Here is a 26,586-nt window from a genome sequence, read left to right on the forward strand (position 1 = left end):
CAAGTCCCTCCCCCTGTCTCAAGGCTGTGTGAGGTGTCCCATCATGAAAGAAGAAAATTTATATGTAAGAATCCTTTGAGATATATAAAGAGAGAAAGGTTAGAAAACTACAACCTTAGACACCACCCTTTGGAGTGGTCAGGGATTATCTACCTTGCATCCCTATCCTGCTTTTTCCTGCCCAAAGGGGACACAGAGGGATTTCTAGGCAATAATGGCTTAACTGGGGCTGCCGTGTACTTTAAGGGAACAAGCTCTTGAAAGCAGTGGACAAAGGAATAAAGCTGGGCTTCAAATAGTCTTCTGCCAGTTTTCAAAAAATTACACGAGAATCTTGTATGTTTAACATGGTTTTCAAAAAACAAGCTCAATTGTAACATGGCAGAAGCCTTTCCTTTTGGAATGCATTTTCATGGAAATAAAGAAGAGCTTGCCTGGGTAGTGACAATGGAGAAAAACTGGTGGGCTGACTAACCCAGCTACCACCCAGGCCAAGAACCAGGGCTGTGAGTTGTCCCACCCCTACATCCACTGAATCTGTGAACTGTTGGAGTACATGAAGGGGATGAACCTACATACAGATCTAAAGCTGCAAGACCTCCATGAAACAAAGCAACAGCAGGATATCTAAAAGGAACACCAGGGAGAGCCCATTATCCCTGGTGTAGTAGAAATCAGAGGTCTGAAGGCAGACCAATGACTCCTGGTAATGAACACAAACAAGAAAAGATGAACAGGCCAAAGGGTAAATTCTGGGTCTCAACACTATAGCTTCTAAAACAAGATTCTTACACTTTTTTGTTGTTGTTTTGTTTTTGTTTTTTCTTTTAAATTTGGTTTTGATTTGGGAGAAAGTTTGCAAGGGCAGAGGGTGGGTGCAAGGGGATGGGGAGATAAGTCAGATCTGAATGTATGATGCAAAATCACAAAGAATAAAATTGAAAAGAAAGAACACCTAGGGATGTGGAATGGGAAAGAGGAAAGAGGAGTATATAAAAGAAGGAGCAATACAAGAGATAATACAAAAATTAGAAAGTCAAGAAAACAAAGTGGAAAACAAACACAATCATACTTTATATATATCTCAACTTTCCCTTTTTCTTTCCTAAAAAATTTGCTTTCAAGATACAATAATTTGAAAAATTGTCTTCTAGACTTACATTGTTGGTAATGTCAATTCATGAACTGTTATTAGAACAGTATTTCATATCTATTTTGGTTTTAAGGCATACATATATACAATTATCATATATATGATGCATTATATAGCAGATATATTGAACAAACTAGTTGAAATTTAAAGTCCATACATACTATGAGATTTGAGGTAACGAGAATGAGTACTCATAACTTTTTCACAAACACACTTCGAAAATCTAATAATCAGCATGCTATTTTTCAAGTAGTTCATGTTGAGTGCAGAATTATATCCATAACTTTATATTTCACTTAGATTTAAGAAAATATTCACTCTTACTTTCAGCTTACTTGTTTAATATAGCAGTGCAATGATTACATATTGTTTTTAGTGCTAAAAAAAATTGGCTTATGATGGAAAGGTAATTCTAGTTAAAAAACAAAAAACAAACAAGCAACCTGTATAATACCAAGTGTTGCAATTTTTACTTATTCAAAATATGTAGTTATTGCAATGCCAATCAATCATAATAATATGCTTTTTGAGTTCCTTACACTCCTTAAATATTCTATCCCCACAATAATCTAAGGTAATGTATACTATTAAGGCTTTCTACTCTTTGTTTGTATGGAGATTAACCTCTTACAGCTATAAAATATCATATGTGGGCTAATAATGTGGCTCAGCTAGTAAAGGTGCTTGTTGCCAAGCATAGGGACTCCGTTTGATCCTTTGGAATTCACATAGTGGAATGAGATGACAATAACTGTATGTTGTTCTTTGTTGTCCATAAGTCAGCCATGACACACACACACACACACACACACACACACACACACACACACACACACACACTAAAATGTCACTGGAGCACTACAATTAGTGAAATATATATTTGTAAAATTAATCTATTCATTCACTAAACTGAATGTAACTTTTTGAAATGTGAAATACTACAACTGAAATTAACACGCTGGACATTTAGAACACCACCACATATGCTGTGGAGTTTCTTGCAGTAAAACTTATTGAAATAGCAGCTTGGAAAATAGTAAAATTTCACATTAACTTTTAAAGAAAGAAATTATCAATCAAGTTCTTATTTTCAGAATTCAACAAATACATAGTTTTAGAAGATAACAGTACATTATAAAATGATTCAAAATGCAGCAGTAAGGTGTTAGTTAGGTTTTGTTAAATCATTATACAAATGCAGATGTCACAGTATCTTAGCACAACTATTGTTAGATGTTTTATTATCTCTTCTAACACATTCAGTTTTTGACTCTTCATGTGGTAAACAATGATACTAGAAAACTGTGATATCTAACTAATAAACCATATGCCCATATACCAGTTTAATTAGAATTTAAAACTAAAAAATGTCTTATAGATGGCATTAACTACTACGCCCACCTACAGCTGTGATTTGGATATGAAAACACAAGTTGTTATTTTTCTAACTACTAACTAACTTGTTTAATTTGGAGTCAATTTGACTGGGATTAAAAAAAAAAATGAGAAAACGTTTTTTCCTGTGTATATGAGGATGTTTTCTGGAAGAAATTAATATTTGAATGAGTGAAAAGATCCTCTTTTCTGAAAATGGGGACCCCCACAAAGCACAAAACGGGAAGGATGAATTCACAGTCAAGGATAAGCTTGGATGGTTGTATTTCTTCTTCCATCCTCAGTCACTGTGTATCATGGAATCTTTTGACTTGGCAGCTTACATGAATGAGTATTTTTTCAGGCTTTGTATTTAGAAGTTTGACTTGAGAGTGAGACATTGTCTCCTCAGATTCTCGGGTTTTAGAAGTGAATTCCACTGCTGTCTTTCTTACACTACATTCAGATAAATTTGAAAACTTAAGTACAATAGCATTTTGCAATTTCAAATATAAATTAGTATTTTATGGAAATATTGTTATGAGATTATATATTATATAATTATGAGTTTATACAGTGAATTCTAGATTATTAGTAAGAAATCTAACTTAATAAACTCAATACATTTATTAATGAAGTTTATGGATATAAAATAATAAAGATAAACATAGTATCTAAAAAATTTTATTCAGAAACTTGTGGTGACAATTCTATTAGAATAAAATGAAAACATTAACTATAAAATTACAGACTGATTATAAAACAAATGACAAGAGCCAATTAAAGAAGACTTTACTCTGCATAATTCTTTTAGTTTTAGGAGCATTGGTTTAGTAACATTGGATATAATTTATCTATTTCTGTGAAATATTCTAGACACAAAAATACATCTCAAGGTAAGTTTTTACTATTAGATTCATATTTAAAGTTATAATGAAAGAAGCAATGTAAAACAATATCAGTAAAGGCCGGGCGGTGGCGGCGCACGCCTTTAATCCCAGCACTTGGGAGGCAGAGCCAGGTGGATTTCTGTGAGTTCGAGGCCAGCCTGGTCTCCAAAGCGAGTTCCAGGAAAGGCGCAAAGCTACACAGAGAAACCCTGTCTCGAAAAAACCAAAAAAAAAAAAAAAAAAAAAAATATCAGTAAAGACCTGTTGAGTAAGAGCATTTGTAGGAGAAAAAGAAAAGTAATTAAACTATTGAAAACATTTAGCTGTATCTATTACTTTTTTTTTTTTTTTTTTTTTTGGTTTTTCGAGACAGGGTTTCTCTGTGTAGCCTTGTGCCTTTCCTGGATCTTGCTTTGTAGACCAGGCTGGCCTCGAACTCACAAAGATCCGCCTGCCTCTGCCTCCCAAGACTGGGATTAAAGGCGTGCGCCACCACCGCCCGGCTCTATTACTTAATTTTATGTTTGAATACTTAAAGAATCAGAGTAGAAACCTTCACAGAGAATCCTTTTAGCTGAGCTAAATATAAAAATGAAGCAGAAATACACTGGAATGTAGATATTAAGTAAAACAAACAAACATAAAAAACTCAATAATAGCCACAGCTAAAATATCAACACCTAGCAAATGATATACTTTTATTGATTACACAGGTGAATAAGCCTTAAGAAGTAACTTTCAAGGTTACAGAAAGGTAGTAATGACCTTGCCAAGTTCCAAAACACTTCTGTGGTAGCTAGTATTTTATATCAAATGTATATTGCTAGTATTTGTTCACTGTAATTATGATATATTTTATGTATGCACAGATTTCTTTTAAATTACCATATTTAACCCGTATATGGAACAAATACATCATGGAATTAAACAATTACACATAAATTTATTTTAAGAAAAATGGTTATGTGTATACATATCTAAGTATGATGCTTAAAATGTAATATTAAGGAACAATTATTAATCTAAATGAAAACAAGAATATTTATATACTGTTCCCTTTTATTTTATTTATTTATATTATTTACCAGTTGAATTAGACTTTAACCTTTTCTGTATGAGTTAAGTTATATGCAAAAAATCACACAAATCTGTGGTTCCTTTGACTTTCATGGAAAATCCTACCAACACACGATAAATGGCAACTTGAAACTTTAGTGATGTTTAAACTTACCCCGTTTAGTGGATATGTTTTCCATCCTAGCTCTCCCATCACCGTCGTTGTATCAAGCAACACAACTATAATTAAATAGAAAAACTGCAATGAGTTTCTCAACTGATATAAAAACATAGCAACGTTAGTCATATCATGAATATCAAATGTTCTAGTGTTTCCTCACCACAGTAGCTTTAAGAGCAGTGCTTCTTTGAAATTACTTATATTGGCCTATTATAATACTTTATGATAAGAAAAAAGCATGAATTAATGCAAAAATATTGCACATGTATTTGGCTTAATAATCCTAAATGACACTGTTGATTGAATAACCATTACAAGGTCATTTTTAATACACCAGATTTTTCAGTTTAATGAAATAGCCCACATTGTTTATTCTCTAGCTTTCAATCATAGTATATTAGAGAAAAGCCATATTAACACAGGCCTCTGTGCATTGCTGTTGTTATTAAATGCTTACTTAAAATCAGCAAAAATGAATATGATTCTTTTTTAATAAACCACAGCCTTCAAAGCATAGGATACTTAAGTACTAGGTAGTATATCAATTGTTGATTGAAGAAAAAAAAATTTAAAACTATGAATCTTTTCCTGTAACCAAAAATAACTCACAATCTGGAAATGAAAATAAGCCCCCAAAACAATCCCTCCCAAAATAAACCTTGTTTGAAAGATGAGGTAAGGAACTGAGACGACAGTTCTCAAAACAGGAAGAGTAAAGACCTAATAGATGTTCAGTAGATGTAGCAAATAGGGAAACGGAGATGAAAACTGCTTTACACCTGCAACTCACAGCATTGCAATCATCATTAACACAAATGACCACAAACAATAGGTGGAAGTGGTAAAGCTGAGGTCCTATACATTGTTGGTGTGTACATTACAAGTGATCTCTTATAGAAATGGGAAAAGGAGGTTCTTCGGGCAAGGGAAATGAGGTAAATACAGAAGATGGGGGGCGGGGGGAGAAGGAAAAACAATACTAAGGATGTTTCAAAAACCATCAGGAGTTATACTATTAACTATCAGATAAAACATAATACACACAATTCTATGTTTAAATATACCTATATTATTTGAATGAACTTTCCCCATCTGGGCTGAGATACCACCAAAAGACAAAGACCATTTAACAAAAACCTCACAAACAGACATAAAAAAGTCTTCTTTTGAATTGTTGGTCAAAACTGTTCAATTGACTCCCCAAACATACAGCCTATTGCTATTGCCCTTGGTTGCCCCTCCACAGGTTGAAGGCAAGTCCCTATTACTGAAAACACCATGCACTTCAGACACAGAGCCCAGAGGACCCTGAGCAGTAACTGACATAAATGCCCCTCCCTGACGACTAGTTTTTATAGTACCAGAGATGCCATACAAATTTCCAGGGTTTGGGGGCAACCAACAACCTTACCCAGCTATGACACCTACAGACCACAACAACTACCATAACACAATGATCATTAAGGGGACAGTCGTCATGCTTGGTAGTAACCAATTTCTCTCTAATTGGATTTAAGACCTGCTCAACAAGGTTGAAATTGTGTCAGGCACTGAAAACCGAGCCAACGGCTCAGTGCTACTGAAATCATGGATACTGGAGGAGAATCAACAACTGCCATTACTAAATCAGCATAATACCTAACAACAAACTAAATATGTGTCTTTATACCCCCACAACTCAGCAAATAAACTGTTTGCGCTAGTTGCAGACCATTACAGAAAACCACAACCAATCAAAATGTAGAGCTGTGGAGCAAAATGGATATATCTACAAAACAACTCCTGTACCCAAGGCCCAGGGAATACTGTAGAAAAAGAGACAGGAATATTATAACATCCAGAGGATCAGGATGTTTATATATATATATAGGCATGTAATAAAATCAGTGGAGAAAAGTGGACATGAATTTGATGGAGAGAAGAGGGGTATATGAGAGGGTTTGAAGACACACATATGTATATGTATGTGTGTATGTATACATATACATATTCAAGTATTACATTTCTCACCCCAGATATCAACTGGCCACAGGCTACATTCTGAAAAATATTATTATGTTGCAGTTATTATTATTTCATATGGCATATTATTTTTCTGTTTATTGTAAGTATTTTGTGGCTCCACTTAGCTCATTCTTTTTTATATACAATGTATTGATAATTTTAAAAAGTGAAACTATGTTCAACTTTTTAAATAAACTTCATTTCTGCATAATATTAATTCACTACTCTTATGATCTATTACTAAACATATGTTTATAAAAACAACCATAAAATATTATTTTTATTGTGACAATTTTTCTTTTGTGTTTTCCCTTATCCTTTCTTTTTTCCTTCCTTCCTTCCTTCCTTCCTTCCTTCCTCCCTCCCTCCCTCTCTCTTCTCTTCTCTTCTCTTCTCTTCTCTTCTCTTCTCTTCTCTTCTCTTCTCTTCTCTTCTCTTCTCTTCTCTTCTCTTCTCTTCTCTTCTCTTCTCTCTCTCTCTCTCTCTCTCTCTCTCTCTCTCTCTCTCTCTCTCTTTCTTTCCTTTTTTGTTTTTTGAGACAGGATTTCTCTGTGTAGTCCTGGCTGTCCTGAAACTCACTTTGTAGACCTCACTTGTTTCAAACTCACAGAGATCTACCTGCTTTTGCTTCCTAAGTGCTGACATTAAAAACATGCATTACCACCTCATGCCTGTGACAGCTTTTCAAATGATATTAAAAAGAAAACTGAACCATCATATACTCACCCCCCAGATTTATTGATTGCTAATTTAAGGCTAACTTTGTTTTAGCTGCACTTGCTTACCCACTCTCCCATTGCACATACAACAATAACAAAAACAACAATGACAAACCATCTATTATTCTTCTTAATTTATATGAATTGAATGTGTTTTATTTGTCACTAAATTCATCCCTTATAATGCTCATTTATATGAATTGTGACTACCCACCTCCCATTCAATATATCACGACTACAATTAAGGTAGAGGATATTTTCATTTTCCTCATAATATTCATTTTGATCCCATGTAATGAATCTCTTTCCTGTTTTGTTCTCTGGCACCCACTCTCTGGTTTCTGTCTCTATAATTTTAACCTTTCCCATATATAACTATAGATATTACATGGTATCTACACATTTGAGCTTGTTTTTCCTACTTGGCATCATGGAGTTGCCTTCATCTTTGATGCTGCATGAGCCAATAATCTATTTCTTTTCATGGCTAATAACTAACTCTTCCACTCTACAGAATCCATACCTAATGGACATATTGACTTTTTACAGTTGAGGACATTATTAAGCCAGTTTAATTTTCATGTAATTTCAGTTTTTCAGGGAAAAAGTAGGATTTCTCATTAAAAGGAAAGTTGTACATCTCTATTGACAAGTTTGATTGCTCTCTAGCTGCTCCCCAAGCCGGGTCCTGGCATTGCCCTGCTTCTCTAAATCATTCTGACTTGTGTGTCTTTCCACTCTTGTCGTCTGCATGGGCATTCCCAATAATGATAAAAAAGTATCCTTTTCACTACTTCAGAATAGTTCTGTAGCATAAAAAGATACTGTTTTCTATATGCTAAATTTTCCTGATTTATATTTATCTACTGATGGATTGGTATACTCCGTGTATATTTTTTTTTCACTTAGTGTTGGTTTCAATTTTGATACATGGTTCCTGTAAGTTGTCCAGTCTGGCTTTGAATTCACAGTATAGGACAGAAAGATGTTAAACTTGCCTCTCTTTTGCTTCAGCATCCCAAGCTTCTGGCATAACACTCTGAGTCATAAGACTTAGCTTCATTTATGTGTTTGTTGTTCAATTGTTCATTCATTCATTCATTCATTCATCCATCCATCCATCAATTCATTCATTTTTTCTTCCAGACCTATTGCTAGTTTATCATAGCAATAATGTCACAGCATAGAAAACATATCATAGTCTACTAGGGAAATAACAAAAGGAATAACAAATCAACTAGCATAGGCCATATTGGCGAAATAAATAATCTTACCATACATAAGGGTAAATTGAAACACTCCAGGTACAATTAAATTCCTGCCTTTATAATAACATATCTTTTGAGGACTTTTGCAGAACGGTAGCAAAGCATTATGTTTAAAACTGTTGCATACATTGAATATAATAAAATATGAATTTTGCATTTTCTGTAGGAACTACTTCTGCTAAACAAAATAGCTTCTGAAAGGACATTTCTCTCATTGAAATATTCTAGTTAATAAATTGAGAAGAAATGACCAGATTAGGATGCACTATTTGCTATTGCTAATGAATTAATATATTTAGCTAATGGTTTTCCCTGGCTGCTAACGTCGGAAAAAAGAAATAAAATGGGACATAAAAGGCTAGAGCTTCTAAAACACTTTCTTTATAGTTTAATTTACTCTATCTCACCATATGATTCTAACAAGCTTGGGAGCAACGACAACCAAAAATTAGTATATACAGTAAAACACAAACACACACACACACACACACACACACACACACACACACACACATACACTGGCTTGCTTCATTCAATGCAAGATATCTCACAATTTAAAGAAAAAAACACAACATAGTATGATAATAAAAACTACAATTTAATCCTGCTATTAAATAAAAGTTATTTTATTTTAGAAATATATTAATGTAGAATATAGACATATGTAATTCCTATGTCAACATTAGGTCACTGAAGATTATGCTGTTACTTATCTAGAACTTTTATGCTTTGGAAATATTTTGTTATTTCCCTAATAGGTGGCAGGATTAGCAATTAATTCACATTAGCTGAAGTGAGGACATGGTGGTCTTTTCTTCCATCTTCTTCCAGTAATCTCCAAAATGTCTTAAGACATATTTTTGAAACTAGTACATCAAAGGCTATCTGCATCTCATGCCCATTGTAGCAAGCTTTATAGTTGCTAAGAAATGGAAAGATGAAACATAAAGAAAATATGATATATATCCACACTGAAATACTATGTATGAATAAAAAGAATTGAAGTTTTTCCTTGACACCACATGGGAGATTATTATCATGAGTAAAATAAAGCACGATGAAATATATGTAGAGTATGATATGTTTCATCTGTGGAATCTAGAATATTGATCTCTTAGAACTTGAGAGTATAATAGTGGTGATGAGGGGCTGAGGAAATGGGGGCTGGTAGAGATGAGAAAGGTCTGATCAATGAATTCAAGCTAAAGTTTTGTGTGCTGCCATACAGCAGATCGATTGCAGTTGGCAATTGTAGTGTTCATTTAAAAAGTTTACAAGAATGCATCAGGAGATTTTTTTCACCATAAGCAAATGACAAATGCTTTCCTGTCAGATGTGTAGCTAGGGGAGATTTTTTTCCCCTATTCCATAGACTGCCTCTTCAGAGGCCTATTAAACGGAACAGAGATTTCTCAGAAGAAATATCGTACAATGAGTTTCCATCCCAACCACAGAAATAAAAATTAAAACTACTTTATGACTCCATCTTTCTCTAACAATGGCTAAAATCAAGAAAACAAAAGCCAATACTGGCAGGATGTGGGAAATGAGAAAATACCTTGCATCTTTGGTGGGAGTGCAAACTGGCACAGCTACTATGGAGATCAGTGAGGTAATTTCCCAAAAAAGAAATAGATCTACCATGTGACCCAGCAATACCACTTCTAGGCATCTACCCAAAAGACTCTATTTTCTACAACCGAGACACATGCTCATCCATGTTCATAGCTGTTCTATTCATAATATCTAGGGCATGGGAACAGCCTAGGTGTCAATCAGCTGATGAATGAATATTGAACCCATGGTATCTATGTATAATGGAATTTTATTCATATGTAAAGAAAAATGAAGTTCTTAGGTAAATGGATGGAAATAATCACTCCAAGTAAAGTAACTTAGTCTCACAAAGACAAATATCACATGATCTCACTCATAGTGGCTCTTTGTGTCAAATCTTTAAAATTTTGTTTAAATGTGTAGTACCTATAGAATCAAGGACACTAGAAAGGGCCATCCATAGGTGGGGGAGGGGGAAAAGATTTTAGGGGAGGAGAAGGAGCAAAAAACAGATTAGACGAAATGGAAAAAAAAAAAAAGAATAACGCTGAGTGTGTTAAAGTGAGTAAGAGATGGAATTGTAGGGTAGAGCTAGCATAGGGGAAGGGATGTGTGGAAAGGTTATCTGGAAATCTACTGTTTTATTATATGAAAGGTTTTTTAGGTCTAATTGGAGTTCATCTACACAGGTGAGAATGTTCCTTCAAGAAGCCACATAATGAAAATAAAAGTCCTTTGTTGGGGGTGGACTACTTCTCCTGGAATTGTTTCTCAGAGCTTTTCAGGAGGCCACCAAAATAATATAGGCTATTTCTATTATTCTTGGATACACACCAGAACTTGATAGTAACAACCTATTGCCAAAGACACCTCACATTTTATTCAGAGCATATGGAGTAGTTAGATTGATGCTGACAAGGAAGCCTTTTTTGCTGAATAGTTTTCAAAGAACGGGAAGGTGCTAGACAGGTTGCTGTGAGGGAAAAATCTGCACTAACAACAATAATGATCTGTGTGACAAGATATGCCCCCGGGTCAATAGTGGAACAAATGTTATAGAGTAACCAACCACTCTGTGAATGGACTTATGGTCTGCTCTACAGGAAAGAATTCATGCCTGGTACTGTTAACTTTGCCAAGAACTCATGGCTGGAAAGTTCACAGTCCCAAGTAATGAATCTAGGACTAGTGTACTACTTAATGGGTACAATATCAGGCTGCCCCCTATATTCGTATCTCTGCACCCACACACCAGTGCAACTCTCAGATCTTATCAAAGAAGTTTGTGTAGTGAATGATTGCTACCATAGAAACTCACAACTGATCACACTGCAGAGAATGTGTCAGTGGAGTGCTCAGCCACTAATGAGGCATTGTCATCAAATCTCTCCACCCCAGGGTCACAGAGAACATCATACAAAAGTGGACAGAAACATTATAAAAGCCAGACATCAGAAGGTCAGAAGCTTAACACTGTCTCCTGGGCATGACATGATAGCTGTACTCTTAAATTCTTAGCAACTGGGGATGCCAATATAAGACCTGCACAAAATTAAGCTAGTCATTATTCTTATTTGGAGATGGAAGGGGCTCATTAATTCCCCAATAATTGAAATGCTTTTGATGGCTTCCTGGAAAGGAAAATAGGTTTTATTTTACTTTGTTTTGTTTTGTTTTTCGAGATAGGGTTTCTCTGTGTAGCTTTATGCATTTCCTGGATCTCACTCTGTAGACCAGGCTGGCCTCGAACTCACAAAGATCTGCCTGCCTCTGCCTCCCGAGTGCTGGGATCAAAGGCATGTGCCACCACCACCCGACTGACTTTTTTTTAATGGTGGTCTTCAGTTAAGTAAACCATGTTCCAATAGATACCATCAAACCTAAGATTTTAAATTATAAATAATATATAAAATTATAAATATATTTCATGAGTTATTAATAAAAGAAAAGAAGATAAGATATGAAGTTGTAATATGGTGGAAGATGGAGAATGGATCTTGGATGAGCTAGGGCAAATGTAGTTAGTATACATTTTATGAAATCTCAAGTGATTAATAAAACATCATAATAAAATATTTGTCATATATGAATTTATTTATGTGACTAATAGAGTGTGGTCAGTATCTTTACCTATGATTATCTTATCCTTTTAAATTATATCTCTTTCTTGAGGTATAATGATATACAAAGATTTGTGCATATTTAATATGTATAATTTGATATGCATGGACACATACCTATACCCACAAACCTATCAGTTCAATGAAAATCATCAACACATTCATCACCTTCAAAGATTCTCTTCTGCTGTTTCCTACTTCCTTCTGTTGGTTGGCCTCCTACTGCCTAATAATACTTCTAAGTTGCATATACAATATGAGAACATCCATTATGCTGTGGAATGGATCCTTGGAACTTATTGGCCTGGTATATCTGAAACTTTGTATTCATTAAATAGTAATTTCCCAATTTTCCCCAGAACCACCCAACCATCCTGAAAGTCTTAATTAAGTAATTCAGTATTTATCTTTAATAACTGGCTTGTTGCATTCTGTATGGGATTTCTGAAGTCTACCCATGTTGTGACAAGTAAGGAGACTTTACTGTTCCTTCAGGCCGAATAACAGTCCATGGTATATAGATACCATGATTTCTTTATTCTTTCTTTCTTTCTAATAGACATTCAAATTTTCTGTACATCTCTGCTTTGATTAATTTCACAATGGATTTCGAAGTACAGATTCCCAACAATATGATTTCAATTTTGTTAATAAAAACCACAGAAATGGAAAACTTCATTTACTCTTTTTTTACTTTGGTCAAGCAGAAAAACACTTTTTTTTTTTTCAGTTTATACAGAAAGTTCACAGGTACCATCAATAAATAAATATATCTAAACACGACACAGGAAGAAATATCAAAACCCACTAATACCTAAATTTATCAGCAGATATTAACTTCATTTCCTCAAGTTATGGTCTTGTGGCTGGTGAATTAATTGGTTAATTGATATAATTGCAATCCTTCCCAGACATTTTCTTGGCCTAGATTTTAGTAGTCATAACAGTAACTTTATTTCAGAACAAATAAATGTAGATTATTAGTGCAGAGGATTTGGGGGTGGGGTGTCATATACTAGCTTTCAGAAACAAGATTTTCCTAATTGTATTTTTATATAAAACGGTGCTGTTAAAAAAATTCCTAATAGCATTTTTTAAGAATTGCAGTATAGACAAGTAAATGATGCATTAATATTAAAATAAACCAGAAAACTATTCAGAGTTTAATGTCATTACAGGGCATGAAGGCGTTAATTTCACCATTTGTTTCATATACAAAGCCCCACAATGCAGATTTCCCAAACTAATTACTCTGAACCCAACGAGGTGAGAGCTCCCCCTGCTGGCCTTAAACAAACGGGATGCAGTGCCTGCTAGAGTGCAAAACCACTGCAAACACCAGTTGCAACCGCAACTCAATGTAAAGGCAGTAGATTTTCGTTTTAAACGGGACAGCCAGGGTTTAAATTGCACTTAGTCATGGAGCAAAACTCAAAACATACATTTTTCTGAGAGAAACTCCAAGTTTAGTTATTTGTTCAAATAACAAGAAACTAGATAAACAAAAAGTACATACTAGGGTGGTGCTAACACGATGTTTTGAAACATTTATTTTGTGAAGCAACATGCTTGGGAAACTATTCATTTAACCTTTGAAAGAATCCAGCATATTATTTTTATCTCTAAAATTGTACTGCAATGTGTCAGTTAACTTTTACTTATACATCATGAAAGTTAAAAAAAATTGCTAGGACCAAATATTAAATAATAAAATGAACTTGAATAGTAGTAGAATAAATACAAACAAATATGAACATAAGAGTCAATACTTCGTGTAAGTGTCATGCCTTTAATTTACCTAGTCTTAACCCTCTTTATTAAACTTAAATACTACTTTAAAAACAGTATACGTATTTACAATATATAATAAACTGCCTTGGTTAAAATGTAATAATAAAAGAATATGAAATTTTACTTATATATCATTTTGAAAAATTAATAAGGAAATAAGTTATTTCATTAAAAAAGTTCTTTTTTACTGGAATTTGGGGATGGGAATGTAATTCAGTTGGTAGAGTGCTTGCCTAGCATACAGGAAGCCTCCGGCACCACTTAATGAATGAAAGTGATCTGCCTATAGTGGAGGTAGAGGAAGGAAAATGAGATGATCAAGATCATCTTGTTGTCTTTGGCTACATGACTAGTTCTAGGCCAGCATGGAATGCATGAAATCTCATCATAAAAGACTCTGTCTCAAATATATTTATATATGTATATGCCTTTTAAGATAATTATATTTTAAAGGTATCAATAATAAAGATACAAACTGATGTCATAAGAACTGACTATATTATTTTTAAAGATATATTTTTGTTAATTCCTTGAGAATTTCATATATGTACACAATATATTTTGATTAGATTCACGCACCCCCTTTCCTCCCAATTCCTTGCAGATCCACGTCCAACAAGTCTAATTTGTGTTGGTCATATCCTCATGGGTATGGAACTATACACTGAACTTAGTCATACCTCCGTCATTCATTTTGGAATGCTGATTATCATTATTTCAATATTCTACAAAGTTCAAACAACCACAGATATTTGTTTGGATACTTGCTTTAATGAATTTCACGCATGGAGGATAAAGTGTTCTCTTTAGAAGGTTACTCCACTTTAAGGCTAGGTCAGGTAAAGCGAGAATTGAGTCACTCAGAAACAGCTCCTCAGGACATGGTGTGATGATTTGTGTTTCACTAGCTGTAGTCACCCCTACCTATCCCGTGATACCAAAAAAATGAAAACAAATGAGAGGAAATGCAACTATTATAATCTTAGAAGGATAAATTATAAAAACAAATATGTACCTTAATACAATATATTCTAGATGGAGATGTTGTCAGGTGCTTTGAGGGTATCAAATTAATCTAGGCTTGACAAAACTGCCTAGTTTATGGGGTTAAAACTAAAGATTTTTTGCATACAGACCTGTGTACTACAGTGTTGCAATCAATATTTAATCCCTCCCCAAACTAATAGAGATTGCTGTGAGTGTACATAGGATTATATGCTTAGCCCTCAAATGCCTTTCTATATATTGATATTATTTTTCAAAGCAACACAGTGCAGAGGATCATTCCTTCTTAAAAATAATGAAGCCAGCTTAGTCTATAGAGATTGACACTGGTTCATTAGTCGTACTGAAAACATTTTGTTTGTTTGTGGCTATGCTTATTTCTCTATTCTTGTTCATTTGTCTTTACTATAAATGATATTTGTCATTATTTTTATTCAGCCTTTAAGTGCTGAGAACTTGGAAAATTCCATTTTGAAGCATAACATACTAAGTATACAGTAAGGTTAAATTACTTTCACAAATTAGATAGAAATTTAAATGTTGAACTCTTGAGCTCATAACAGTTTTGTATTTCATTACAAAACATCTTCTTCAGAAAATACCCCAATATTTTTTCTGCAAAATAAATCATTCCACTTATTTCAACTCTAAAAAAGTTAATTTGGTTATTATTTAAATGAAAAAATAACAAAATAAATAACAAACTACATACATTTTACTCAGAGAAGTTCCTGGAAAGTTATTATCAAATGAACAAAATTTGCTATTATTTATAGACACAGAAAACTGCAGAGTCATGCCTATCACTACCAACTTGTCCAAGAGAAAGTGGCTAATAGCTGATTAAGATATAACTAAAATGTCCATCCTTACTTTTACACCTTCCTATTCTCTCTTTCCAGGTACATCTAGGTATTTACCTTTTCTGATACAGATTTATTTGCTTCCCTTTACATACATCCCTAAAATATGTCATTGGCAGCACTGACCACAGAGACCCAGTGAGATTCTAAGGGCTTGGACCCTCTGATCTCTTAGGAGCTCATCTACTGTATCAGGAGGCTGAGACCCTGACTAATGTCATTTTATGCACCTATGTGTCCACATGGCAGTTATGCATTTGTATCCAAATTATTGCTATTGGTCTGATATGAAACAATAAGAGGACAAAAATGTCATGTTGCTACTGAACAATATTGTATAATTCTTACACCTGTTTCATCTTGGAACCTGAAGTCTCTATATCTGCTTCAACTATTCAGGGTTGAATTGGTTAAAAAAAAAAAAAAAAAGAAAGAAGGAAGGAAGGCAGGAAGGAAGGAAGGAAGGAAAGACTATTTGACGTTACTCTTAGTTTTGCCACTTTCAAGATATATTTAATAAATGCTCCCAAGTCTCTCATGTTTCCCACAAAGGTATCCCACTTAAATAAGACCATTGAAGGTGCTCCCCATTGCTTCCAAGGCATCGAAGTCACATAAACCTTTCTACTTGTGTTCTTTTATATCCCAGCCTTGTTCTTAATGTGTTTTAGACAGTTTTCTTTTTTTGAAAACACATCACAAAACCAAAGGTCTGAAATACACCAGTTATTGTTGCTATAACTTTTGTTAAAGAAATTATGACCATTTACTTTGAAATCTTATCCACAATTCAATGGCTATTTCAATGAAAAACGGGGTTTATTTAATAAATCAGTTTTTATTTCTTTTTTATTTTAAAAATTCCATTTTCATTTTACAAACCATCCACAGATCCCTCTCCTCCCCCCCTCTTCTTACACACCCTCTTCCACTTTTCCCCTACCCTGTGCCCCATTCACTCCTCAGAGGGGGTAAGGTCTCCCATGGGAAGTCAACAAAGTCTGACATATCAAGTTGAGTCAAGACCAAATCCCTCTCCCCTCTATCAAGGCTGAGCCAGGTATCCCTCCATAGGGAATGGACTCCAAAAAGCCAGTTCATGCACAGGGGATAAATCCTGGTCGCACTGACATTGGCCCATAAACTGCCCAAGCCACAAAACAGTTGCCCACATTCAGAGGGCCTAGTTCTGGCTCCTCAGGTTCCCCAGCTGTCAGTCCAGAGTCAGGGAGCTCCAACTAGTTTGGGTCAGCTGTCTCTGTGGGTTTGCCCATCATGGTCTTGACCCCTTTGCTCATGTAATTTCCCCCTCTCTCATGGACTGGATTCTGGGAACTCCACCCAGTGCTTAGCTGTGGATCTCCGCATCTGCTTCCATCAGTTACTCGCTGAAGATTCATTGATGACAATTAGGGTAGTTGCCAATTTGTATCAGAGGAAGACCAGTTCAGGCAACCTCTCCACTGGTGCTTGAAAGACACTTAAAGAATTGCTCAACATCCTTAGCCATCAGGGAAATGCAAATCAAAACAACTCTGAATAAATTAGTCTTTAAAAAAAAAGTTTTGACACCTTTACTTTTAAATGGGAACAATAGATGTTTTCTATTTAAAAAAAAAAACAATAATTTCATGTGCGCTTAAAAGAACCTCTGTGGGTAACATTTTTATTTTCATTCTTGAAAATGGAAGGCACTTTCCCTTTGTAGTGTTGTTTTCCTTTATTATATTTACATGGACTTTATGCATTATATTTACATAAAATAAATTTCAATATTTCTCAGTTGGAAAGTAATGTATCCAGGAATGCTATTTGATCATATCTAATGTATTGCTATTATTCCAGCAGGAGACTATAGAGCCTCTGAGATTATATATATATATATATATATATATATATATATATATATATATATATAGAGAGAGAGAGAGAGAGAGAGAATTTACACAGTCTATAGGATATAGTATCTATCTTCAAAGGGTTCTGTGGCATTTTATTACATCCAGTATTAGGATTTTTGTGTTGATCCCCATGGTATATTTTATTCAGACATGCAAATAGCAGAACAGATTAAAATGTCCTTATTTAGAGATGCAGCTAAAGAGAGGTTGCAGTTATTTAGGAAACTGTGTGAAATTGAATTGCTGTTCTGTAAGATAGGGCATTCAATATCACATCATCAGCATCAACATCAGAGCTGTCAGTAATTGGATAACTTATTCCAGTTTCCACAGAATGCCAAGGATGGAACAGATAGCAGAAATACATCCCTGAAGTCAACAAAATGAGAAAGAAATAATTATTTTCTGCCTGTAAGATGCTCTCTCAAACAATCTCAAATGCATGAAAGGTCTACTAAATTTGTCTGGAGAGACACAATAGTGAGGTAAACATTATCAGAAGTAGACATTCATAAAAGGCAGGCTTTCATCATTGGGAACAGAAAATGTTCAAAGAAAATATCTTAATTATATTATCATCATTTTGAAAGAAATACTGGGAAACAATTTGAAAGGACATATTTTTACAATACCTAGAGAACAATAAAAATAATTTATCATTAACAATTAAAATTTTAAATCAGAGTTCCTCAAGGGCAAGTCCTGCCTCCTCTCTTTCTTTCTCTCTAATAAAATTAGTGCAAGAATAAATGGAAGAATGCAGATAATGGAAAAGCACATAGTCAAGAAGTACACATTTGGATAGAAATATATTCTTAACTGAGCATTGAAAGAGCAGTCCAGAATAGTGAGGTGCTGTGGGATAATGCCCTTGTACACTGGTTTTATAAAACGCTGATTGGCCAGTAGCCAGGCAGGAATTATAGATGGGTCCAGCAGAAGAGGAGAATGCTGGGAAGCAGAAGAGCTGAGTCAGGAGTCACCAGCCAGACACAGAGGAAGCAAAATGTAAAGGCAGAACTGAAAAAAAGGTACTAAGCCACATGGGTAAACATAAATAAGAATCATGGGTTAATTTAAGTGTAAGAGTTAGTAAAATTTGAGCTAATGGCCAGTTTATAAATAATATAAGCCTTTGTGTGTTTACTTGGGTCTGAGCAGCTGTGGGGCTGGTGAGTGAGAGAGATTTGCCTGACTATGGGCCAGGTGGGACACAGGAAAAATTCAACTACAAATGGTGCCAAAACATGGGGCAAGAGTTTCCACCTAAAGCCTGAGAAAGCTTTAAAAAAAAAAGATTCTAAAACGGAGCTAAAAACAGCTTTCTAGTTGTGTCTCTCAAGCATAATGTGAGCTACACTATGGCGGGTTTGCAGCTGCATGTGGGCTTGAGTGCACCATGGCAGATTTCCGCCATGTCTCAAAGCTGCACAGGGCACTGCAGATTTAGCTTTTACTAATACAGGGGGACAAAAGGCTTTCTGGGCTACTGGATGGAAGCATAGACCCACTGCTTAGCACAGTCAGCAGTGAGCCCTGGTTCCTGGTGGTAAACATAGTTCCACCATGTTTGGAAGCTGAGGTAGGTGGAACCAACAGTCAAAGCTGCCATTTCAACCCTAGTAATACTGTAGTTTAAAGCAATAGATTCACAATAAAACAGATTCAGATGAAATAAACCTCTGAACTATATATATATATATATATATATATATATATATATATATACACACACACACACACACACACACACACACACACACACACACACACACACATACACATAGGCTTGGAAGAGAGAGGAATGAGAATATAAATAGTTATATAAAGAAATAGAAAGTTTTAAAAAATACAGTCTTTAAAGAGAAAGTAAAATTAATATAAAAATAAGCCACGTAAAGATGGATATTATACAGAGAATCTGGATTGTGTTGTCTTTGGAATTTTTAACTGCAGAGAGACATTTGATTGTAAAAGCTGCTGAGTTAAATCAATACATATATTTTAAAGATATCTTGATTTCAAAATCTATGTCTAAGGATATGCTGCTTTGCCAAAGAGGTCTTCTTTTATTTCCATAGAAAATGAGAACCTATTGATTGCTTCCAGACTAATATGGTTGGACCAGCCAAGACCCCCTAAAAGGTCTCCAATGATACCTTGGTCCAGGTCATCCAACAACCAAAATCAACTTCAAAGCAACTGCCTCAGAGAATACAGCTTCACAGACTACTCCAGTCAGGACTTGACCATAATCCTAAAATTTTTCTTTGTGTCTCCATAAGATTACCAGCACCCTCTTCAGCTACAGTGAGAAAAGTAAGTACTTGAAATGTCAATGTTCAATGTGTGGAGAAGATGCCCATGTACCATTTCCACAGGATCTATCTGATGTCCTTAGCAGACAAAGTTGTCACTGGTAAATACAAAAAACAAATTAGGTATCATTTGAACGATAGCATTGGCTGTGAGAAGAGACACATCTTTTGTATTATCTGGAGTCACTTTTCCTTCTCCGGGTTGGACCCGCCCCTTTTAGCCAGCAGTGCCCTCAAGCGGTTTGTTCTCACATCAGTCCTATTTGTCCTATGATGAGCATGGTGGGTAAATGACTCCCTCTTATCAGTTGCTCTACTGAATGGATGTACCATATGAAGAAAATATATAGCTAAATTAGCCTGTAGATTTGATTATTAATTCTGCAGCATTTCAAAAATCTAAGTTAAGTGTGAATCATTGTGTGAATTATTCTAGTAGCATTTTGGTGATTCAACCCTTGGGACATTTTCATGGTATTCTAAAAATCATCACACCTAAGAAATTCCTTATGGGAATCTGTGGAAAAATAAATTCTAAAACTCTAATGTATATTACATTTGTATCCAGTGATAAGACTTGTCATTAATATTTTGTTTGATATAACTGTGGCTAAACACTTTGTTAATTATTGTGAATTCTTCTGTCCTAAAACAAGTAATTGCCTAATTCTCAGCATCTACCTTGATCTGGTTTTCAATGAACTGTGATCTTAGCACTCTACTAGGTTACAAACACAGTATATGAAAGGAAGAGAAGAGTTGTAACACAGTTTGCTTGTGTCATGAATCGTATTTTCTCTCCACACTTTGAATTTCTGATGTTAATGGATCCACTTAAGGAGTCATCAAAACAGACATAAGCACAAGAAATTTCTTCAGCTTACTACAGAAATGTGAGCCATGCTACAGCTCTGCTAGTCTGTAAAGGAGTTAGATCAAACTGCCACTTTGAAGACTCTTTTCTAAAGTAACTGACAAAGTCTGCTCATGAACCTGCGGATTTCATAGTCAACTGCTCATGAAATACACTTATCCAGTCACGAAACTGGATAATTTATTCATGCGCTCTTATGAATTCTGGTGAGATGCTACACAAGAATAATCTATATAAAAATGTAATTTTCAAGTGCTTTTACCATACTCCAACATCCTTGACTGCCTGAAGGACAGGTGTTGTCTTTTAAATAGGTAAATTGAATCATACCAGTTACACTGGTAAGTAACAGTGCCCATGGAAGTTAGCAGTGTATAATAAAAAAATATAGCCATGATCAGACATACATAAAATATGTAGCAAGCGGTTATCATGTCAGTTGTGCATTAAACAGCCTTTAGCACATCATTTCATAAAGTCCTGAGAAGGATGGAGGATACCTTCCTACTGGAAATGACTAAGGAAATGTCAGAGTGGATGCAGAGCCAGATTGAGAGACATGGGATTATAAAGCAGCACATCTTTTCCAGCATATTTCTGAAGGGAACAGGGGTTGAGAGGAGCAAGGGTTCATACATGAAACATTTACGAATGTGACCCATGCCAGAAGCAGTGTGACTTTGGTGTACAGAAACCAATGACAGATGGAAGCTTTACTGTTGGCATAAAAATAAACTTTTAAAAACCTACATTAGGCCGGGCGGTGGTGGCGCACGCCTTTAATCCCAGCACTCGGGAGGCAGAGCCAGGCGGATCTCTGTGAGTTCGAGGCCAGCCTGGGCTACCAAGTGAGTCCCAGGAAAGGCGCAAAACTACACAGAGAAACCCTGTCTCGAAAAACCAAAAAAAAAAAAAAAAAAAAAAAAAAAAAAACCTACATTAGTATCATCATTACCCCGTGGGGAAGGCGCATCATTAAGGAGTATTGTCAAACTGTTTATTACCGGGACCGTCTGCAATAGAGCAAATGCAGTAGAAATGACAAAACCATTTGAACATTTAGGCAAATGAAGAATATTTTATTCAGCATTAGGTTCTCAAGTATAATTAAGGACAAGGAAGCAGATACAGACTTTCATAATGCTCTGAATACTCTCTTTAATTTACTGATTATCTAGGGCATGGATTGTGGGGAAAAGTATATAATGTTGACAGACTCCTATGGCTTTTTTTTTTTTTAAGGTCACAAGTAGCTCAGGCTGTCTTTGAACTCCTGATCTACATTTCCAAGTTGTTGCGCTTACATGAGGACATCAAAAAAACCTCTTTTGGTGAAGTTTTCAGGAACCAAAGTCTGTCCTTGGCCCTCTAAGGAGGCGAGGGCACAGTGGAATCGACTGGTTTTTGTTGGTCATGTATACAGGAGACCAGTTTATAAACGAGAAGGATGGTTTATTCACTGTCAGTTTTTCTCAGAAGGGAATCTCCTTACAGAAGTTAAATTTATTCACCAAATTATAGATCAAAGATATCCTGTAAAGTACTAAATTACTGGCAATGCATGGCCAGGTTTTCCTTTTGAAAAACTCTCTTGATTTTCCTGATGACTTTCAATTTCAATGTTTCATCACTAAATGATGCTAAAGAAACAGAGTGGGTTTTTTTTGCATATTTTTAATTTTTTGAGACAAAACTACATGGGCCAGGATGACCTTGAATTTATAATCCTTCTGCTTCAGCTACCTGAATATCACCATTGTGAACATGTATCTCACACCTAGCTTAAAAACTTTTTTCTACTTAAACTAAATGTTTGTCAAATATATCTATTGTCAACTCCACTGCTGGCATTTCGATTATTACTTACACATAGTTTCCATAGTTATGTCACACATATTATTGAATCATTTTTGGAAACTCTAAGTTTATAATTTTTGACAATACATTGATTCCTTAATTTTTTTAATTAAGAAGATTTAAATTCTTTAACAAATATAGCTTTTTTTGTATGTGTGAGTATACGGGCATGTGTCTATGCAAATGTGTATGTATTCAACAGAATGTGGGGGACAGAAAGGGAGGTCAGGCATCCATTCACCTATAACTCTCTAGATTATTTCATTGATACAGTGTATCTCACTAAATCTGGAGCTAGGCTAACTTGACAAAATGCCCCAATGACTTACTTTCCAATGACCTTCACAGTCATGGGGTCATGTGAGGTTTGATACATGGAAACTGGATATTTTAATACAGTCATCTTACAGAGCAAGTATTTTTTGCACAGTGAAATATCTATCTCCAAAGATGTGTTAAATGAGAATGAAAGTCCCATTTCTACAGGCTGATCCATATGCTTTCAAATCGGGACAGAAAATTGCATTTGTTTATCATGAGTTATCATTTTTAGGAGAAATATAAACTTAAAAGCATGGTGTCCACAGTTAGTTGGTTAGGATGTTATTGTTGTAGGTACCCTTTCTAAAGATAAATTCACTTCTCTTGTTCTTTATTAACAAATAATAATAGTTTTCAAACAAAAATCTTTAATTTCTGAATGAAAATCATTCCTGAATGATTTAATTTTCTTTTGACGAAATGAATCTTACTTCATTCTATTTTCTAAAACTGCATATGATTTAAATGATGTAGAATGTACCCTTGTCATAAATACATTTGATTTTTTTCCTCTGACATCATACTTTGCAGATGAAATTAATCAGTTTGGAACTTGAAGTATTATTGCAATATTATCAGCCTTTCAAACACTGTCATTTACCATGTTTCATTTACCATGTTTCAGACACAATTAAAAGTCCCCTCAAAGAAACGAATATATCCAAGTCATAACTCACTGTCCTCCTGAGCAATGGACACTACTTTCTGATTTTCTTGTTTCAAATCTGGCCCACAAGATCTGCTCCACCATACCAAGTATAAAGCAGCATCCCACCTCCTTGAACATTTCTGTTATTAAACCTGAACTAGATAATTTGTGGAGAACAATAATTTGTTTCTCTCAGTTTTGGGGGGTGGAAAAACAAAATCAGGGTGATGGTGACGGCTGAGTTGTAATTTTGGTACGTTTACATGGTACAAAGTAGAAGTACAAGAGAAATAATTCATGTAGTCAATCCCTTTATAAGATCACCTTACCCATTCACAAGGTCTTTCTGGTCTTGTTACAACTTAAGGGCTCCTCAACTCTGAATACAATTACCTTGGCAAAAAGGAACTTTAGAAGGGACTCATTTAAACCATAGCCCCATCCGTGAGCCTCCTTTACTATATATAAAACAAGTCCCTCAATTTGAATCCTGAGTGCTAAAGGCAAAATAGTCTCCCAAAGACTGTTTGCATCCCAGTTTACAGAAACCTGTTAATATCTTGTTAAAGCTATATATAATATATATTATTATAATATATAACATATATTATGATAATGAACTGGAGGTGACTTTGAACAAGAAACAAGATTTAAAAAATTAAACAAGAAAAAAGTTATTTATAATTACCTTAGTACTTCAACTTTACCATTTTAGACACTAAAATCTCACTTGTATTGAATTTATATTAGTATTTTAAAGTATATTCAAGAGAACATGGTTACTCTTTTTTTCCGTGGCTGCTTAGGGACTGCTGCCATTATGAATGACACAGTAACAGTCTGGACCAGGAAGTTCATGACTAACTGTTTGCTTCAGAGAAAACAAATTGCCATTCATGTCCTTCACCCTGAGAAGGCGGCAGTGCCAAAGGCAGAAAAGGCTAGCCCAAATCTCCAGAATCACACCCATTGTCATCTTTGTATTTGGTTGGACTCAGTAGCCATCGGAAACCAAGTTGGTGGTGGCAAGACAACTGGCTTGGCAGGATTTTTGATTCTTTTGATTATGCAAAGAAGAATGACCCTAAACACAGACTTGTAAGACATGACCTTTACAAGAAAAACACAAAACCTCAGGAAAAATGGAAAGGAATACAAGAACAGAATGAAGGTGAGGGGTTCTACAAAGATCAATGTTGGTGCTGCAAAGCGTGAGTTGGAGATGGAATAACAGCAAAAGGAGTAGAGATGATCTGCTATCATGATGCAGATGTCTAAGTAGGGTACAAATCAACTAAAAACTTCCATGTGAAAAAAAGAGAACATGGCTTAGAAATGGTTGCTTTACAATATGTATTGTTGTCCTTTGTTATATATGTGGTACTGCTTACAAGGCCGCCTATGGATATCAATACATCCAGATGCCAAACTCTCATATGTAAAATGAACGTTATCGGTGCATAACCTACCCACTTCTTTCCAATAGTCTAAATAATCCTGAAATTTATTTTGATACTTGGTTCAATGTTCATCCTATGGAATTAGTTGTTATAATGTTTAATTCATATAATAATATCAAGAAAAATATGTGTAGAAGTCCCACACAGGTATGATATTTTTATTCAAATATTTCAGTCTGCTACCGATTAAGTCATGAATAGAGTTCCTGTAGGAACACAGGGGCCACTGTACTCCGAAGTCTTCAGCAATGCATGTAGGACAACCCCTAGTTTGTGCTGTCTCCCTGCCCTGCTTTTTCTCTTTTTATGTCATTCTGACCTCCATGACTCTGAAACATTGGTATTTCTCAAATTCACCTTATCCCTTCCCCTTCTAACAATGTCACTTATGCTGTTCCTTTGGGACATTCCAATTTAGTAGCACTACAAACAGATTCCTCATCACAACTCATGGCCTACCTCATGTTCGCTTTTAAAACCTTCCCTAATTTGCCTGAAGAGACAGATACGTAGATATTATTGAAAATTGTATGTATGACTTCCTAAGAAGAATCATCTTAGTTTTAACAGAATGGATGGATTTCCTTCAGTAAATGTTCTCCCATTATGGCCACAGACTATGAATGTTAATGCCACATTCTTCCTTATGACTGAGTGTTGAAAATATGAATAATAGCCTCTCAATTTTGCTGGAGTCTCATGCTATTCTGAAAACTAAAGGTTTTCAGAATTTAAATTTAATTTAATTTAAAACAATGAAGTTACTCAATGGAACTACAAAATAAAAATATACAATATATACTGATATTTGTAAAAATACACAAAATATAGATAACTTGGAAGTTGATAAATGACTCAAAATTTGAATAAAATAGAAATTTAGGAAAAACAAGAATTAAAGTATACTTTTGGTAGCTTCAAGGTTGGGAAGAGCACTTTGGAGAATGAGTAGTCATGGCCATATGATTATAAATCCATTGGTCCAATAGCAATAAATAATGAAAGTACTTTATATTTTTGTATCAGATTGTACCAAAGGAAATTAATGGAGCAGAGGGAGAATACTGACAAAGGTACAATAATAATCTTGAAATATTACTCCTATGAGGAGGAGAATAAACAGCTATAGAGAGAAAAACATGATTCAGGAGCTTCAACAATTTGAGAAAAATAAATTTCAATAGGACTCACGGAAAATCAAAATGATATAACAGATATGTATATA

At 34.9% G+C, this 26,586-nt stretch overlaps 1 protein-coding gene and 1 pseudogene across 1 annotated transcript in view; one reads left to right on the top strand and one right to left on the bottom strand.

Annotated features, from left to right (window-relative positions):
• Epha6 (EPH receptor A6) overlaps positions 1-26,586 on the bottom strand; it is a 921,293-nt gene that overhangs the window by 849,802 nt on the left and 44,905 nt on the right. The window contains exon 2 of the mRNA XM_006981610.4: positions 4,649-4,713. Coding sequence (XP_006981672.1) covers positions 4,649-4,713 — 65 coding nt within the window. The remainder of the gene's footprint in view (positions 1-4,648; positions 4,714-26,586) is intronic.
• LOC121821804 (small ribosomal subunit protein eS24 pseudogene) lies at positions 24,722-25,132 on the top strand (annotated as a pseudogene).

This window comes from Peromyscus maniculatus, chromosome 12 (assembly GCF_049852395.1).
Source record: "Peromyscus maniculatus bairdii isolate BWxNUB_F1_BW_parent chromosome 12, HU_Pman_BW_mat_3.1, whole genome shotgun sequence".
NCBI lineage: Eukaryota > Metazoa > Chordata > Mammalia > Rodentia > Cricetidae > Peromyscus > Peromyscus maniculatus.